This window comes from Macrobrachium rosenbergii, chromosome 42 (genome assembly GCF_040412425.1).
Source record: "Macrobrachium rosenbergii isolate ZJJX-2024 chromosome 42, ASM4041242v1, whole genome shotgun sequence".
NCBI lineage: Eukaryota > Metazoa > Arthropoda > Malacostraca > Decapoda > Palaemonidae > Macrobrachium > Macrobrachium rosenbergii.
In genome coordinates, this window is record NC_089782.1 from 39871322 (window position 1) to 39891321 (window position 20000).

Here is a 20000-nt window from a genome sequence, read left to right on the forward strand (position 1 = left end):
AAAACGCGCAGAAATGGCTGCTCGAGAGGACAAAACACTTCTCAAGCCTTTCCAGTTTCAGTCGGCCTTGAGTCATGTTTTCTGCTTCCAGAAACTGATTTTTTTTCTTGCCAAATCTTGGTATCTAGATAACAGTAAATCTACATCAGAGAGCAGTTAGCATTCGCTACAGTTACTGGGAGATTTTGTACTTAGGGCAAGCAATTAACTTCTAAACACTTGTAAATGAGAAACCCCAAATGTTCGAGCTAAGATGCAACGCTTTACTACCCTAAAACAATTCTCCTCGTATTTTAGTTACATTTCAATCTATTTATTTATTTGCTTTTTATATCATTTTTTCTTTTTTTATAACTGATCACTTCTCTCTGTACTTCCTATTACCTTCCAGCACTTCTTTCAAATGAACACCATATTCTGTAGAAGTTTGAATTTCAAGTCAATGGCCCCTCAGGCTAATAATAATAATAATAATAATAATAATAATAAAAATAATAATAAAAATAATAAAATAATAATAAAATAATAATAATAATAATAATAATAATAATAATAATAATAATAATAATAATAATCCGATATACACATATTTTATTTATAAATTACCTATATAATCATACACGACGTTCTCTGGTCAATGCTAACTTTCAAACAAGAATATGATTAGCCTATTACTTTTTACCTGGCTTTTTCAATAGTAGGATGTACCAAGACAAAGACTAGCTACTATGAGTTAAGAAATAAGAAGCCTTTGCCTTCATACACAAAACTTTCTCCTAATTAATATAATCAATGTTCTTCAACTACTCAATTTTCTCGGTTCCACCAAAGCCAAAGGAGCCTGACTGCAAAATCAATATTATTATTATTATTATTATTATTATTATTATTATTATTATTATTATTATTATTATTATTATTATTATTCAGTAGATGAAACCTAATCATAAGGAACAAGCCCACAGGGGCCACTGACTTGAAATTCAAGCCTCCAAAGAATACGGTAAGGAGCTTTTGCTCACACGCAAGTAAAACCGACAATTTCGAGCAGTCACACACCGGTTTTCCTTTTTCACTAAAAGAATATAAATTACGACACAGCAACGGCGGATTCAAAACTCCATTTATCCTAATCAGTCCAGAGGAAATTACAAGCACAAGCCGGAAAGGAAATTAAGACAGCAACTCCGGAAACAATAATCAACAGCCGAGAGCGGAAAGGGAGTGTGGACGTTACGAGAACGAAGTCTACAAATTTACCTCGAGATTTAATGCAGTCATCTATCACATCTAGATCAACGCGAATTAAAAAAAAATAAGACTTCCATTTCTCAAGGGTTGCTGGGAGGAGGCCGTAATTACTCGGGTGCATCCTTCAAGCATTAATATTTCAAATTACCATATCGCGAAAGTGGGACGATTTTCTCATTTTCTTGCGCTTCTGGCTTGAAGCAATGCAGCAATTTATTATTATACGCATCTACTGCTAACGCCCGGAAAATACTTCCCTTATATTCTAAAATTCATTACATAGTTAAAGGAACCATGTGATTTGGAACTGGAATATAAAATTTAGCCCAAAGGCCAAGCGCTGGGACTTACGGGGTCAATCAGCGCTGAGAATAATGTTGATACAATTGTCAGGAGAGGGTAAGAAGCAAGTTGGAAGAAAGAGAATGTGAACGAGCGGAGGTTCAGTAAAAAGAATGAAAAGGGTCGCAGCTAGGGGCCGGAGGCACGCTGCAAAGGACCTTAAGCAGTGCCTACCATGCACCGCATGAGAAGCACTGACGGCACTAACCCCCCCTAAGGGCCGATGATGCTACGAATCGTTCAGTGAAAAGGTGCCGCATCCAATCTAAATAATTAAATCCTTGAAATTAAAAGCGTCGCCTCGCTGACGTTTTCGGCGCGAATTGCGATGAGGGGAAAAATATGAAAACTCCCGTAACATTTTTATGCTGAATCCTGAGAGGGCCTGAAAGTGCATGGAATACGGAAGAATGCGGCGAATACTTGGCCTTGCTGCCATATTTCTGACACTCCATGATAGCCACGGAGAATATGTTAAGACAATTCGGTGGTTCTCTGCTACCCCTTACCACGGCAGTCCCTAGATCGATCGGCCACGTGTGTGTGTGTGTGTGTGTGTGTGTGTGTGTGTGTGTGTGTGTGTGTGTGTGTGTGTGTGTGTGTAGAACCAACATGGGGGATGGGGGAAGAGGAGAAGGCGACTTGGACCCATTTCTTTAAAACACCCATCGTGCCCTCATGTCCTAGGCAGTGAATAGCATACCCAGCGGTCAGTCAACTGCGGTGGATCACAGCCAGGATGGAGAAGGGCATGAGGTAAGAAGCCTCACCACAAGAAGGATATGGTAAAAACGAATACACACACATACACATGTGCATATGTATATAGGTATATTTTTATATATGTATGTTATATACATTACACACACACACAAACATACACACACACACACACACACATATATATATATATATATATATATATATATATATATATATATATATATATATATATATATATATAATATATATATACACACATATACATACATACATATATGAGACTGATCCCTGGGGCGTTCACACCCTTTGGCGATTGACATTCATCTCACCCGAGCCAGCGGCGGCCTCCTCCCCTTCCGACTTCCTATATATTTTCTCGTGCACAAACCAACCAATGATGTGGGGCGGGGGATCCTGGGACCTCTTCCCTTCGTTTATGTCCTGAATCCTGCCATCGTTCTTCCTTGCATATTGCATTCTCTCTCTCTCTCTCTCTCTCTCTCTCTCTCTCTCTCTCTCTCTCTCTCTCTCTCTCTCTCTCTCTACACTACATCCATAGGATTCCATAGATCACCTTCCATTCATTCTTCGGTCCCTGCATCAGCTGCCTCCAATACACCCTATCTCTTTTCCTCCTCCTCCTCCTCCTCCTCCTGCCCGGGCACTCCCTTCATTCCTTAGTGTGGTGGAGTGGCGTGGACAGAATGAACTGTTTGTCCAACTTTGCGAATCTTCACTTCTGGATGATGTCAACGGTACGCACCAGGCGCTCCCTTTAATATCTATGTAAATTGCACGTTGTTGGCTCTGCTCGGAAGCAGGGGAGGGGAGGGGTGATACGCTCACAGGGGCGAGGAGGGGGAAGGAGTGTCAGCAGATGATGGGGAGGGGGTTATATCCACCCCTTCACCTCCACCCCCTCATCCCAGGCTAAAACTCAAGGCGCCACAATCCATCCCGAATTGGTAACTTACTCTTCCCCTCTGCGTGTCACACGCTAGCCTCCAACCCTTTGCTACATTTCAATCACTCATTTTGGACTGACTGATTTAATGCTATCGGCAAGCGTCGCACACACCTGCGAACGTAGTCTTAGACATTCACACATCATGTATTTTTTTTAAATCAACCCTATGACTAAGTCTTATCTGCAAATGGCTTCATGCTTGCTCCTACCAACGATGTTTGCAATTGTTTTCTTACCAGCTCTACCACTTAAGTCAAAATATCGACGGACACCATTGCTACTGTAGTTCTACGCCGTACTAATTCAATTCACGGAATTAATCAATCAACTTCAACGGTCGCATGGAATTGCAATTCTTCTCTTCAAAGTCCTACAGCACTCGGGCCCCTCAGAGTATAACGTAATCCTCGTATTAAGTAAGATGGAAATAAACAATAACAAACATAACAAGTGAATAACACGTTATTTGAATGGTCTCGCTCTTTAAAACTGACCCATTAACACTGACAATATACACTAAATTTCAATTTCTAACCGAACCCTTTTGAACATAGGCAATTCATACTAAACAACTTGCAACTGTGAGAGAGAGAGAGAGAGAGAGAGAGAGAGAGAGAGAGAGAGAGAGAGAGAGAGAGAGATTTTAGAGAAAAGAAGCATCACCTATAGACTCAAAAAGGTGCTAATTCTTATTTACAGAATAAATTTCAAGAGTAATTAAAAAAATCTAGAACTTACCTACTTAATGATAAAAGATGCCATGACTACTCAACAAATGAGGGTGAGACAAAACTTTGAAGAATTAAAACAAAACAACCTAAAATATGTAGCCATTAAAAAACAAACTTGAACCATCAATGGCCATTTAAGTGTGAACCGAGTTCGCTGGCATAGCAGGTCGCTCCGTTCCTAATTAAATCATGAATCACATCAATCTCATTAAACACCATTTCAATCTGCGACATTATCCGGAAAACAACTTGCTTAAAATGAATGGCATCTCGAAGAAATTCTAAGAAAAAGAACTGGAGATAAGACAGAATGGCTCCCAAGATTCATACCGTCCTGCCAGACGATGTTTTATTATGTAAAGCTCAACGTCAAGTCCATCGATCCGTCTCTGAATTTAAACTTAGAGACTTACTTTCTAAGTATAATTTCTAAGTTGAAGGTTCCAGTTTTATTCACAATTGCAACCACCATTTTGACCTTCACCAAAAACTTTTACCTCTTATATGAGTCTTATTTCACTTGGGCACTTCCATTATGACCTCCAGCACTAGAATATCGAGAGCTACTGGTTTAGTAAAGCACCAGAATTCTTATTCTGTCAAGACGCTACGATATCATAGCGCCCAATCCCTAAGTAGTTTGTTCCCTTTACAGCAAACGGTAGAAAAAATCTCCCTGCGAATTTTAATGATCTCGATGCTTCGAATGCAAGAGATCCTGTATTACTATTTTACTGTTATTATTCAGAAGATGAACCCTATTCATATGGAACACGACCACGGGGGCATTGGCTTGAAATTCTAGCTTCCAAAGAATATGGTGTTCATTTGAAAGAAGTAACAGAAGGTAATGGGAAATACAGAAAGAAGAGATCAGTTATTAACAAAGAAAATTAAATTACCAATTAATAAAAATAAAAATGTACAAATTAATAAATAAAAAAATAAAAATGTAAGTAAATTATTAAAATATAAGTGCCGCTCTTTACTTTGATGATATATTTGCTGTTTACTTTTTGTATAGATACATTAATTACCTTCCTTGAGCTCTTTTTATTGTTTTCCCTGCAGGGCATTATGTTTCCAAAAAGCCTGCTTACCCAGTCAATATAAGTGATAATAAAAATGTAGTTACTATATACCCATTTTTTTTTTGGCACTGACGTCTTCAGATCTAAACGACGGCTGGATCGAGATAGGGCATGAAAGTGGAGTGGACGAGTCTGTTGCAAATGGGCATCACAAGATTCAAAAGCCACTGTAGTAAAAGCTTAACATCAGGAAAGGCACATCCTAGCTAGTAACTCTGGCAATGTTCATTTAAGGGACGTACATATTTCACCAAAGGTAATGATAAGTTAAGATTGGAGAGAGAGCGCAGCATTATAACTGGGTCTGGAAGTTACAAAAGCAGAACTCAGAGAAAAATGATGCAAGATTCTTAAATTACAAAGAAAAACCAAATTTTATGTATACGTCTGTTATCACGGTGTTGTAATGCTAAAAGCCAAAATATTTCGCCTGTTTTCATTCCTTCACTACAATTTGTGTGCATTTACTTCATTTTAAGCATCAGTATTTTGCTAAACTGTAACTCCCTCTATCTCACAAATGGGCATAATAATCAGAAGAGGTTTACTCAGCAAGTTGATGGCCTTTTCTCTGAACAACGAGTTTGCAAAAGCGTCCAAAATGCTTTCTTGACTGGCTGACTTGCCAAGGTTACAAATAAGACCCATGAAGTCTGAAACCTGGGCTGAAGTGAACTTGGCGTCTTGACAGAGTATCTCATGACATCCAACAACCGTCCGTGCGCCGAACACATGCCGCAAACGTTTGTGATTTCAGTTACAATAAACATTAAAATATTTAGAAAAAGTACTAAATATTATTATGGATAGAGCAAGGGACTAGGTACGTGAATAGCCCAGGGCACGGGAACTTCAATTACTGAACAGATACCAATCTCTATAGGATTAGAGGCACCTAAGCTTGAAAGAAGTGTCAAAGGTCGAAATCAAAAGGGAACGTGTAACGCTAAATTAAACAATACGCAGAATTACATCCTAACAAAAGTATAAAAGCATGCTTAAAGAGAAAAAATTATCAAATTATATCATACTGGAACAATGTTTATAATAACTTCTTTTAACGTGCTTTTTCCCTTTTTTTTATGGGGTAAGCACGATGCCTTCTTTTGAAGGACTTTGATCTGGCTTTTTGGGGTAGACCGTCTTAGTCTCGATCGGCTGCCCTGCCTGACATCGCTTACACCCCGATAGTGCATGTGCATATACCAAATCACCAACTCCCTTTCTCCCAGCAGCGAGGAGAGTTGGGCGGTTAGGTCGACAGTTCGAGACGTGTGAGGTGTCTGTTATGTTTTGTAGGAGATGTTGGAGTGGCTTCGTTTGTGTGTGTATTAGTCTGTAACACCCATTTGCTTTTAAGCAAACCTATCCGTTTATTACATACATTATCCCGGGGTGTCTACACGGATGGCAAAGTGTCCGCCTCTCTGACCGGTCGGCTGCGGATTTGAACCCGTGCCACAGACCTCTATGAACTCCGAAGCTGCTGCTCTACCGACTTGGCCATCGAGGCTCTAATGTTTATAATAACCTCAAAAGTTTAATTTATTTATGCAGAACTATCCTCTCCCTAAATAAAACTACTAAAAAACATTTTCAGGACAAAGCAATTAAAAGAAGAAAATCTTCATGGACAAATAATTCAGTTTTTCTAAGTTCCCCAGATTTTTGGCAGAACAGAACTGGTTTAAATAAATGTTAAATAGAAGATTACTACTTTGCCACCGAGAGCACAGGAAATTTCTGAGAAAAGGGGAACCCCATTTTATACGATTTAATCTCCACCGAAATTTCGGCAGCCACTTTAGCGAAACTGGAGGTGTAACCTCGAAGAGATCCCAGTAGGCAACAAGGCTAAAATTTACACTTCCTTTCACAAACAACTTGAAGCTCAGGTCAACACACAGCGTGCCTAAACTGTCATGTCTTTCCATGGAGGCGAACCTGAGTGCTAATGCTGGTATTATGATTGTTTATCATGAAGTCACACGGTATCGTAGTGTTGTGTTCGTGCGCTTGTGTGCACCGGAATTATACGTGATACTAATATAAATAGGTAGTTGGGATTTTAGTAATGCATTATTTATTGTTTGGACTTTACCTCTAATTCAACAGTCAAATAATCAACTTGCCTTTTTCTTAAAGCTACCTGAAGCTATTTATTTGTTTATTTTTTCCTTCTTTAATATGTGATTACCTCTAATTCAACAGTCAGTGGAATAATAGGCTTTGGCCACTTGCCTTTTTCTTAAAGATACCTGAAGCTATTTATTTGTTTATTTTTTCCTTCTTTAATATGTGAGATCTCTTATTTCTGTGTTTCCCCTTATCTTCTCTTACTTCTTTCTATTGAACGCCATATTCTTTGGAAGCTTGACTTTCAAGTCAATGGTCCCAATGGACTTGTTCCACATGAACAGGTTAATCTTCTGAATAATAATAATAATAATAATAATAATAATAATAATTTCATTACAATGAAAACGCATTACCTCCTATGGAAAAGAAAAACTCATTACCCGCCTTGTTTCTTCGCCTATTCCTCCTCCTCAGCCTTCCTTCATTCCTTCCTTCCTTCCTTCCTGCCTTCCATTCCTCCCCCTCCTCCAGTACCCCATCCTTCAACCTCGCCCTCTCTTCCTCCCTCCATAAGGAACCGTCGCCCTGCTATCCCTCCCAATTGCACCTCCGCCATAAAACTAGTCTTGGGAGGACGCAGATTTAAGACCGGGGCCCGCACCAGGCGACGACGAGACGCGAGACAGACCGCCGGGAAATGGATGTAGATGAGTGCACCAGGTACATATAAAAGCCCCCCGACCCCTCCAATAATCCCCAGAATCCTGCGAAAGGGAACGGCCGTTACAGAACGCAAAGTCTTGCTCAGAGAGGCCTTCTATTTCGCCTTCCACCTCGCGGGTAACGCGTCTCTCACGATTTGCGAGAGTTGGCACCGAAATGCAACCAGAGTGTGTGTGTGTGTGTGTGTGTGTGTGTGTGTGTGTGTGTGTGTGTGAGAGAGAGAGAGAGAGAGAGAGAGAGAGAGAGAGAGAGAGAGAACTGAAATATAACTCTCAGTGTGTGTGTGTGTGTGTGTGTGTATGAGAGAGAGAGAGAGAGAGAGAGAGAGAGAACCAAAATGTAACTCAGTGTATGAGAGAGAGAGAGAGAGAGAGAGAGAGAGAGAGAGAGAGAGAGAGAGAGAGAGAGAAACCGAAATATAACTCAATGTGTGTGTGTGTAGAGAGAGAGAGAGAGAGAGAGAGAGAGAGAGAGAGAGAGAGAGAGAGAGAAACCGAAATGTAACTCTGTGTGTGTGTGTGAGAGAGAGAGAGAGAGAGAGAGAGAAGAACCAAAATGTAACTAAGTGTGTGTGTGTGTGTGTGTGTGAGAGAGAGAGAGAGAGAGAGAGAGAGAGAGAGAGAGAGAGAGAGAGAGAGAGAGAAAAGTATACTTTAGTTTAACCAGACCACTGAGCTGATTAACAGCTCTCCTAGGGCTGGCCCGAAGGATTAGATTTATTTTACGTGGCTAAGAACCAACTGGTTACCTAGCAACGGGACCTACAGCTTATTGTGGAATCCGAACCACATCATGACGAGAAATGAATTTCTATCACCAGAAATAAATTCCCTAATTCTTCATTGGCCGGTCGGAGAATCGAACGCGGGTCCAGCAGAGTGCTATTCGAGAATGATACCGACCCATCCAATAAGGAACTGAGAGAGAGAGAGAGAGAGAGAGAGAGAGAGAGAGAGAGAGAGAGAGAGAGAGAGAGAGAGAGAGAATTCTTTGTCAGCAACAGGCAACAATGGCTTAAAACATGAACTCAAGCAGAGGAGGTTAAAATATTTAATAATAAAAGATCATTAATAAGATAAGATTAGTAGTATTTGCTCATTTGTAAGAATAAACAAAAGAAGTGAGATCTGTCAACATTCAATTGTGCCACATTTTAGTTTGAGACTCCAAAAACAATTAATAGACCCATATCGTTAAATCAAATGGTAAAATCAAATGAAAAATAAATATCGACCGTCTAAAACTATAAAAAAAAAATCCCAAGTTCCACCTGAGTACTTTTAATTACTGCTGAGTCGGGCTTTGATCGACAAAATAAAACCTTCGAAAAAGGGGGTCAGGTTACCTACAGAAAATAATTCACCGAAAAAAACATTTGCCCTTAATAAAAAAAAAAAAAAACATTACTTTTGCTCGAAAAAATTACCCGAAATTTTCCCTATAAAAAAAGTGCAATTGCTGCATAACTGTAGAAGAAAAAGGTAATAAAATACGAACTGAATTTCTACCACATTACCCCAACTAGTATGGCAGGTGCTTCCTTTACGGGTCGTAAGAAGAAGAAGAAGAAGAAGAAGAAGATAATTTCCAATGTCAAAACATATGAACTCAGCTATCAGGTTCCATAAAAGACGCCATTAACTGAATAAATAAAACACCAGATCAAAGCAGCAAATCTTAATGATAACAAAAACATGCAACAGAATTTACATAATCAAGGAAACGTGGCTAGCCTTAATATATCCCAAAGCACGGGCATTACTGAAGATCCTGTCACAGACGACACCTGCGCACAAGATCTGACGTAGCCTTGGTCAGTATTAAAACTAAATTTAACCGAAAAGATGGGAATAATGTGACCGTCTCAAAATTTATTATCATTATTATTATTATTGTTGTTGTTGTTGTTGTTGGTGTTGTTGTTGTTTAATTTACTTACATTTTATCTATTTATTAATTTGTTCATCTCTTTTTTTCTTTTTTTAAAAAACGATCTCTAACGTATTTACCATTACCTTCTGTTATTTTTTTCTAATGAACACCATATTCTTTCGAAGCTTGAATTTCAAATCAATGGCACATGTGGGCTTGTTCCATATGAACGGCGCTCATCTTCTGAATAATAATAATAATAATAATAATAATAATAATAATAATAATAATAATAATAATAATAATAATAATAATAACAACACATCAACATGAGCAACAATATTTCATACAATTTGAAAACTATTTTGCCTTGGCAATTTTTCAGCACAGTTCGACAATATCGTTTGGTTTTAATTAAGCTTCATATCTCTGCATAACCTTCACCGTAAGGTTATACCTTACGCCATACCTAATAGACTTCTGGATAAAAATAAATGACGAGTTCGACAAAGGCAACGAGTACCAGATTTCTCCAAATTCTTGCTGCCCAAAGGGCATTCTCAAAACAACACCTCACTCTGAGGTATGTGACCACAAAACACATTAATATCTCAAAATCTTGGAGTTATTGTCGGTTCATTCATTGTTCCACATGTGCTGGTAATGCTTGGCTGCTAGGAAGTAGTCTTGGTTCCTGATTCCTAGTCATTCACTCCAAAAAACAAAGAAGCGATCACACACGACTTCTAGAACAAAGTACCGAGCATTAAAATCATGCTCTCAGCCAAATTTATTACAATTACACTCGCTGGTGGAATAGCAAGGTGATGAAACGTGTTAGTATTTAATATTGCGTTTCTATTTCATTTCTGAGAGAGAGAGAGAGAGAGAGAGAGAGAGAGAGAGAGAGAGAGAGAGAGAAATACCTACCGCAGAAAATAACTTTTTCCATCGCAAGAAAATTTCATTCCTTTCGCTTCAAGTACTCTCTCTTATGACGATAGAAAGCCAAATGCCGATAGGACCTCAGCCAGGAACGGCAGGTTTTCACTTCCTCTTTCGCTTTTTCTACGCACTCACTCACCCTCCCTTCCGCTTTTGCTCCCCCACACTTCCCAACAAGAAACAAAGCAGGCCGTAATCAGAGAAAACAATGGAAACAAACTTCCCATTATCTGGGGTACCTTACGAGTACATTACTTGATAAGGTTTGCAAAGGAAGCATGACAAGTCGCCGGCGCCCTTGCAGCCAGCCTCCTCCTGTGAGAGAGAGAGAGAGAGAGAGAGAGAGAGAGAGAGAGAGAGAGAGAGAGAGAGAGAGAGTAGGTACACACACATATATATATATATATATATATATATATAAAATAAAATAGCCATAAAAATAAAATATATATATATATATATTATATATATATAGAGCAGAACAACTGTCTTCCTGTAGAGGGAGACAGTTGTTCTCCGAAATTATAGCTTTAACTTTCTACAATTTGGCGTTTTTATGGGATCCTTTATTAGATGGAATTCTGTTTTAACAGGAAATATTTCACATATATATATATATATATATATATATATATATATATATATATATATATATATATATATATATATATATATATATATATATTTATAGACACGCATATATTTACAAACACACATATATATACACATATAACAATGTACTCTCAAAATTATATTAACAAAGCGCATTTCAGTCCCTAAAATAAGTCATTTTCTTACAAACAATAACCATACCATTCCTTCCAATATTCTCTCCTCTCTCTCTCTCTCTCTCTCTCTCTCTCTCTCTCTCTGCTTCTTCCACCTTCGCTGCCGTAGCGAAGAATCTCGAGGGAGACATCGGGCAGCGCCTTGTCTCCGCCGTCGGGGCTTTCAGGAGAATCAGTCGGGTCCTCATCCCCGTTCGAGATCAGGACCTACGACTGGGTGATAAATATACTAAACCCTACTCCTGCTCCTACCCCTACCCTACCCACCCCCACCCTCAATCCCACAACAACAGGGTCACCCCCTGACCCACCCCCTCCACCACATACACTACCAAGACAACATGCTCTCGCTTCGCTGCTACTAGATGAGGCCTTGTTGGTAGGATGCTGCTGTACAATGCATTGAGTACTACTCGAATGTATAAATATTGTTATCAAGTGCATAAATTCATGGAAAACGACCTTCAATACGAAGAAATTCAATAAGGACGGACAACAAACAAGCAACATTGAAAGGAGAAAACAAGGAATGAGGAAACATATCAAAGAGAAAGAAGGAAGCTTCCGAGAAATCTACAAACAATAACAAATTAAAAAAAAGTCACGCCAGATGTAATCACGTTAAAAAATAAACCGCATTATGTCATAAAAACTTTTTCAAGCTGTCAGATTCTCCACAATATGTCCGCATGTACGCAAGCCAATGATCCTATATCAAAACATGCTAACCATTATAATGACGCATTTTCCATCCACATTTAACACTTCGAAAATTAATTACATTTACTTCTCACTATTAACTTCCGGCTTCCTAACATCTTCCATGAAGCATGTGCTACTTTAATCTTGTAATCACCAACCTTTCCGAGCGTTCTTCTTTACATTCTATTGGCAGCGGTTTTCACTACTTATTTTAGCAGTAACAAATTCATTGTAGTGGCTCCTGAGGAAAGGCAAGATGAAGATTACTGTCTTATTCATACTGGACTGCTGAATTGTGGATGAACCGTGGTGCAAAAAAACTTTTACACTAGCCACTCCATACACCCTACTCATACGGCTCATTTACACAGATGCGAGTGTGTGTGTATTAGGAAATATTAGATCAGCGATCTGGTTAAACTGCTTAATAAAGATCATAAGCTATTAATAAATTAGTAAAGATTACATCTGGCTAAATTGTTTAATAAAGATCATAAGCTAATAATAAATTAGTAAAGATTACATCAGTGATCTGGTTAAACTGTTTAAGAAAGATCATAAGCTATTAATTTATCAGTAAAGATTACATCAGTGATCTGGTTAAACTATTTAATAATGATAAACTATTAGTAAACTAACAGTCCCATTTCGTCCCCTTAACAAACTGAACCCCTTTCAGTCAAGCCTTTCCTTCCAATATCATTAAAAATAAAAACAAAACTTCAAAAATTAATTTCTTCAAAAATTATTCATTGTTTCCCAGAATTTGCGAGTCATCTCTCCACTCTTTCTTAACAAACCCAATACTTCCCCTAATTATTGACGGGTATTCGCTTCCCTAATGCCAACCTACATCCATACTGACAACAGCCTCCTTTCCCTGAACGACAAATCCTTTCAGCAGCCTACATCATCTAACAACAGCTTACATCGTCTGACAACAAGTAGTCCCGGGAGGCATTTACCAATTATTTCTCTTATTTCCAGAAGATTCTGTTCAGAAGGAAAAATCATAAATAGGAAAAAACCTCTCTGAACGACTTCACATATTCGGTTTACCATAACTGGGAGAAGAAAATCCACAATTCTATACGTCTTCAACTATTCTGACCTCAAGAGATAGTGATGATATTTATCAACATAACATGTTCTTACGAAATTTCCCATCCTTCCATCAATAAACCGATTACAGTGTCAACAGGCGTCCTTGATCATTTACAAAAATCTGATTTATAACAGCCAATCTCCAGGATAGACGATGGTGTGGTTTTTCTGTGATAATTTGTTGACGTAACCTGAAGCCAAAACTGTTTATAGCTGAGGTAAATATATGTTTTATCTATAAATCATACAGGAAAAAAGGAACATTTAAATATAAGTTATTCTCAGAAGCATTAGCTCAATCTATGAATCTCTATGAGACTTTAACTGTCTGTTTTTCATAATTTATTCTAAAAAAACTCTTCCCTCATTAGGTTTCATGAATAAAAGTAACCTAACCTGACCATTTTTTTTCTTGGTCTCGTCGTTTCTCAAATTCTCTGAAACTAGGAAAATCAGAAAAGGAATCTGAAAGAAAAATCTATTTTGCAGATCTAAAGCAAACCTTACACTCCTTTCTTTATTTTTCAACTGGTTAATGCTAGATCTTTACTTCCCTTTAAATTCAACCGCTGTCAAGTAACTCTGCCCGCAGATAATACCATAATTAAACATAATTCAGAGTAAGTTACGCTAATTTCTCATTCATCATGAAAAGAACGAATGCAACCTTTATATCCCTAATTACACCCTTCTTTGCATTGCAAATCACACATCGTTCACTACATGTGCCTGGCAATTTTTCCCCGTCAAACGTCTAAAATGACAAAAACAACAACAACAAAAACGCTATCACGATTCCTCTTCCTCTTTTCCTTTACACTTAAGTCGATCAAAGGCATCAAATATCGATGCAAGACCTTTACGTCAAATCCAATAACAATCTCCCGTTTCAAATTGTCACAAAAGATTCTTCCAGCAATAATAACTTGCTTTTCGAGGCTGAAACTCGTGTGTGTGTGTGTGTGTGTGTGTGTGTGTGTGTGTGTGTGTGTGTGTGTGTGTGAGTGAGAGAGAGAGAGAGAGAGAGAGAGAGAGAGAGATTCATCAACAATATGATTTTCGAAGCTTAAGATAGAATCACGCAGCAATATGCTCCTCAAAGCTTAGAGAGAGAGAGAGAGAGAGAGAGAGAGACTAGTCCTCGATAATATAAAGTCCCTTGTTACTTCTAACAATATCGGATTATGCTTGAAGCCCGTTGCTCAATACGCTTCTCGAATGCCAGGCAGACACGGGCATGAAGGGATGAAATGTAACACATCTGGAATTATAAATTTTAAACTAAATTTTAAACAGGATAAACAAAATAAATACGCAACAGCACAAACCAGAAAGCCGGCTGCAAAACTCAAGTACGCCATTTTTGAAAATATTTATATTTCTTACAGTATATATATATATATATATATATATATATATATATATATATATATATATATATATATATATATATATATATATATATATATATATATACATTCACACACATTCACACGTACACTATATATATGTTCTCCACATCACCTTCCCAAGTACACAGAGATGTCCCAACCGTGGCAAAATAAAAAAAAAAAAAAAAATTAAGAATACCTTTAAAGAAGTTACAGAACTTTCCAAAATCTCCCCAACCAGTAATTTCATATCTTTCCTTAACTTTCTGACTTTCTTTTTCGACTTCTCATTTGTATCTAATTACAGGCGTTATCGAACCCCTGCCCCCTCACAATCTTCTTCCTAAAAAATTTCGACACTCAATGTGCTTTCGCAAGAGCCTATCCCTGAATACCAGCTCTCTCTCTCTCTCTCTCTCTCTCTCTCTCTCTCTCTCTCTCTCTCTCTCTCTCTCTCTCTCTCAAAAATGGAAATGCAGAGGTATGTGAAATGAAGTTTGGGCGATATGACGAAAAGTAACCTTGACTGTACACTTTGAAACTAAACACTGATCTCTAAGTTAAAAAATAAGGATCATACCTTCCAATATACAAACCAGTAACCTTTAATAAAGCTATGTGGCTTCAAAATGTGAAAATTATAGCTTGATAAATATAAGCAATTCCCTTACCCGATATATATGATCTGCACAACCTATTTTTACATTAAAAGCTTTTTTTCTGAATATCCTAACAATGGCATCTGTAACTTCTAATGTCTTCTGGGCTATATGACGTTTGACCCGCACCTACCCTACCCTGACAACGAATACAATGGTTATTTATTATAAAATTCTATTACGAACGGTATCAAGTTGAATATCCAATCCTTTTGTACACATCTCAATGGCTCTTTTACATGATTCTGAATTTTCTCAGCTAGCACTCTGCTGGCCGCGAGTTCGAATCTCCGACCGGCCAATGAAAAAGTTAAGGTTAAGTATACCTTAGTTTAACCAGACCACTGAGCTGATTAACAGCTCTCCTAGGGCTGGCCCGAAGGATTAGATATATTTTACGTGGCTAAGAACCAACTGGTTACCTAGCAACGGGACCTACAGCTTATTGTGGAATCCGAACCACATTATGACGAGAAATTAATTTCTATCACCAGAAATAAATTTCTCTTATTCTTCATTGGCCGGTCTGGGTGTCGAACGCTGGGCCAACAGCGTGCTAGCCGAGAGCTCTACCCACTCCTCCAATGAAGAACTGCCGGCCAATGAATAAGAGGACTTTATTTCTGGTGATGGAAATTCGTTTCTCGCTATAATGTGGTTAGGATTCCACAATAAGCTGTAGGTCCCGTTGCTAGGTAACCACTTGGTTCCTAGTCAAGTAAAATAAATCTAATCCTTCGGGCCAGCCCTAAGAGGGCTGTTAATCAGCTCAGTGGTCTGGTTAAACTAAGGTATACTTAACTTTTGAAAACCACTCATCCCCCCCTCCCTCAACAGGTTAAACACGTCGTCACTGGCTCAGTAAGTTCCTCATGAAAGCCCTCACAGAACAGGGAAGGTTTGCGAATCCCAGACGAGAATTCCTGCTCTCAAACAAAATATATTTTTACAGATGACACAGTCACTACAGAAGTGGCACGTCTACTGATTTAAATAACGCCAGTTTGTACATTAATACTCACCGCACCACAGGTCACGCAGACGAGAAACACTCCGGCCATCTTACCTCCTGAAACAAGGAAAATAAATAGTTCACTAAAACCAGAAAATTGAAATTATATCAGCAGAGGTTCTGTATACTAAAAACGATCCTATTGGTGGATTGAAAGGTAGAGAAAAAAAGGAATGGAGTCAGTAACTGTATAAAAGTAAAGCGGCGGATACAATGGCATGATTCTTCTTACTTTCAACATTTCTGAATGCCTATGGTGACTTAGTTGCCTTATTTATGTGTGGTCAAATGACCTTGCACTGTCACCGTTACGTCACTCAGTATCACAGACTGTGGTAATTTCTTTTTCTTCTTCCTTAACATTACAACTGAGCGTCAGCATCGCACTCGGTATGTCCCAGATGCTGAAGGCTATATATGGAACACATTACTCACGCCTAACATTAATACCAATACGTTTTTACGTCAAGTTCTTTATGTAGTTTTGACAGGCATAGCTGGAGGAGCATATCGTTAGTGTTTCTCATTTACCCAAATATCTAATCATTATGGGGGACTACGGTTGGAAAATGGTATCTCGGGTGGGAATAAACAAAAATGAGAGAAAGCAATAGAAAAAATTTAATCTCCATACGTCATCACTAACTATAATGAGGAAAAAATCAACGGTAATATAAAAATGTTCAGTATAAGGCAACCTCCAACAAATACTTACCTAGGGTGCAGCGCCCTTTCAGATAGGATGTGTGTGTGTGTGTGTGTGTGTGTGTGTGTGTGTGTGTGTGTGTGTGTGTGTGTGTGTGTGTGTGAAAGTACGTGCGCGCACGCAAAGAAGAGGAGAGCTCCAACCGCCATTCTTAATTTTCCTTTCTCTCAGCACATCGGCTTCATTAAATATAATATATAAGTGTATACATATTAATATTTATATACATAAGTGTATATATAAATAAGTGTATATATATATATATATATATATATATATATATATATATATATATATATATATATATATATATATATATATATATATATATATATAATCACACTTCATATATATAATCAGCTTCAAAAGTTACTTATACTCCTATTTGCCCTTTGATCTCTGGGACCTTGACCCTTAAATCAACCACACTGAAAGTTGATTCCCCATCACCCATAAATAATAAATATGAAATTCAAAATTTACCTTCAACGATGTGGACATTACAATGTTTTGAACACCTTCAACCTAAGGGAACGAAAGGTCATAAAAGCGGAGGGACAGCATGGGTCAGCCAAACGGTCAGGTCACTTGCTAAATTTAGTAAATGAATGCCTCCGGACGGTAAAGCGGGGTTATAAAAACGCTTCAATTATTATCATTCACCCACTGGAGCTTTTTCATTCTATCTATGGGCGAAATTAGTCTATTACATACTGAGCTATAAATAGTGATGTTGATATAAAATCAGATAAAATGGTACCGTCGATCTGAAAGATGCTGTCGACTGGACATTAGAAATACAAATCTCCTAAGTTTTACACTCATTTTAAAATACATTCTGCTAAAAATTTCAAAACTGAAAAATATCTGATGTAAGGCATCAATTTTGATATAATGTACCTAATGGTAGACTATCTTCATTTTACTCTTGGGAACTGCTTGAACAATGTGTTTCACAGCCCTCTTATTGATTCATAATTTCTGTTAACGCATAGAAAATATACAAATACTTTCATCATTATATGCCTGTGAAAAAAACTGATACTAATTACCCTCCAAGGATTCCACAGATTGATGGAAGAGCACCAAAGTCTATACTAGCATTGTAGAAAATTGTAATTCAAATATCTGTTTTCCAAATGAATTGCTTTGTGACGCTGTCGTAAGTGATTTACTGAATAGCTCTAGCCAAATCTCTTTCTCTCTATTCATTTATTGGCACTGCATTCTACGATAGCTTGCTTGGTAAGTTTATACGTATATAAATATGACTGCTTACCTAATTTCCTCAAATTCAGATTTTAGTTATGGTTATCCAACATGTTCAAACAAACATATTAATCTACAACAAAAACCACTCGAAAATTTAAGATAAAACGTTCTTATCGAATCAAAATAAAATAAAATTCTACTTTGATTATATATATATATATATATATATATATATATATATATATATATATATATATATATATATATATATATATATATATATATATATATATATACAAACAACGCTAGGTGGCTTGTATTAGAAAGGTTTTAAAGCCAACTTTCATTTCGAATAGAAAAAAATATTTTTCAACTCCTTAAAAACTTCCAGCTATTAGAATTCTTGTAACTCTCTATGATGTGAAAATTTCAATTGGACGTCATTCCAGATTTTAATAAAAGCCATGAATCAGATCAATTACATTTTTCTACTTCGAACAACTACAACAACAAACAATTAACATTTTTCTAAGCAGAATACATTCATAACATCCATCTCACTGGCTGCTTCAAGAAATTTCTAATGCAAACCTTCCAAGAAATAAATATCAACTGTTTTCCTTTACTTTTCATAACTAGAACAAATTAATTTTCCTCTCAATCTCCCTTACTCACTTTATATAAATCTCAGGGGCTCTTTCTTGATAATGATAAATATCTGCTTCCAAGAACAAAATCATATTTTTTCCCGTTTATCTTTTCAACAACCAGAACAACAAAGCAATTAATTATCTTGGTTCTCTAGTTTCCATAACCATTTTTATGCATCTCATTAGCCAATTCAGAAGTTTTGAATATACGCCCTCCCATAACCAGAATGTCACTAAATACTTTCCTCTTCTCTTTATTAACTAACGCAAAATTACAATTAAAATTTTCATAAAACATTCTTACTTATTTAATTTATATTCGTACCACTCGACCCTTCATAAAATTAGACACAAATACCCTGCAAGAACCAGAAAATTAATATTTTTTCTACCACTCCACCCTTCATAATAATTATACATAAATGCGCCGCAAGAACCAGAAAATTAATATTTTTTCTACCACTCGACCCTTCATAAAAACTACACACAAATACCCTGCAAGAACCAGAAAATGAACATTTTTTCTACCACTCGACCCTTCATAAAAATTATACATAAATGCTCTGCAAGAATCAGAAAACTAATATTTTTTTCTTTCTTTTCTTTCCAGAACGCGAAAATGGTTCGATTATCATCGACTCGCACTCGCCTCCTTGCCGAGACCGTCGTAGCCCTGATCCTCTTCGGCACAGGTGAGAATTACCTGTACAGGTCTTGATGGGGTTATTTTCCTGTTTCCACGAATGGGCTTTGCACTCTGTGAAAGACAGTTGGCGAGGTGAAAGAACTTTCGTCTGGTTTCAGAGGAGTGTGTGCGAGAATGTGTGCAGATTACTACTACTACTGTTGATATTCCTGCCAAATAATAATAATAATAATAATAATAATAATAATAATAATAATAATAATAATAATAATAATAATAATAATAACCCTATAACGTGAAACAATGCATATCCTTTTTTTTATTTTGTAACCCTACATAGGCACTGTATCTGTCTATCGCTAACTGAGCTTGCCGTCGGCAATGTTTCATTTTGATCGGTCTACGT

General features: G+C 37.3%; 1 protein-coding gene across 4 annotated transcripts in view; it reads left to right on the plus strand.

Moving 5' to 3' along the window:
- LOC136828316 (protein amalgam-like) overlaps positions 1–20000 on the plus strand; it is a 453878-nt gene that overhangs the window by 382431 nt on the left and 51447 nt on the right. For all 4 annotated transcript variants that reach the window (XM_067086187.1, XM_067086189.1, XM_067086190.1 and 1 more), the window contains one exon: positions 19559–19640. In XM_067086187.1, the coding sequence (XP_066942288.1) occupies positions 19568–19640 (73 nt within the window). In that variant the 5' untranslated portion in view covers positions 19559–19567. The remainder of the gene's footprint in view (positions 1–19558; positions 19641–20000) is intronic.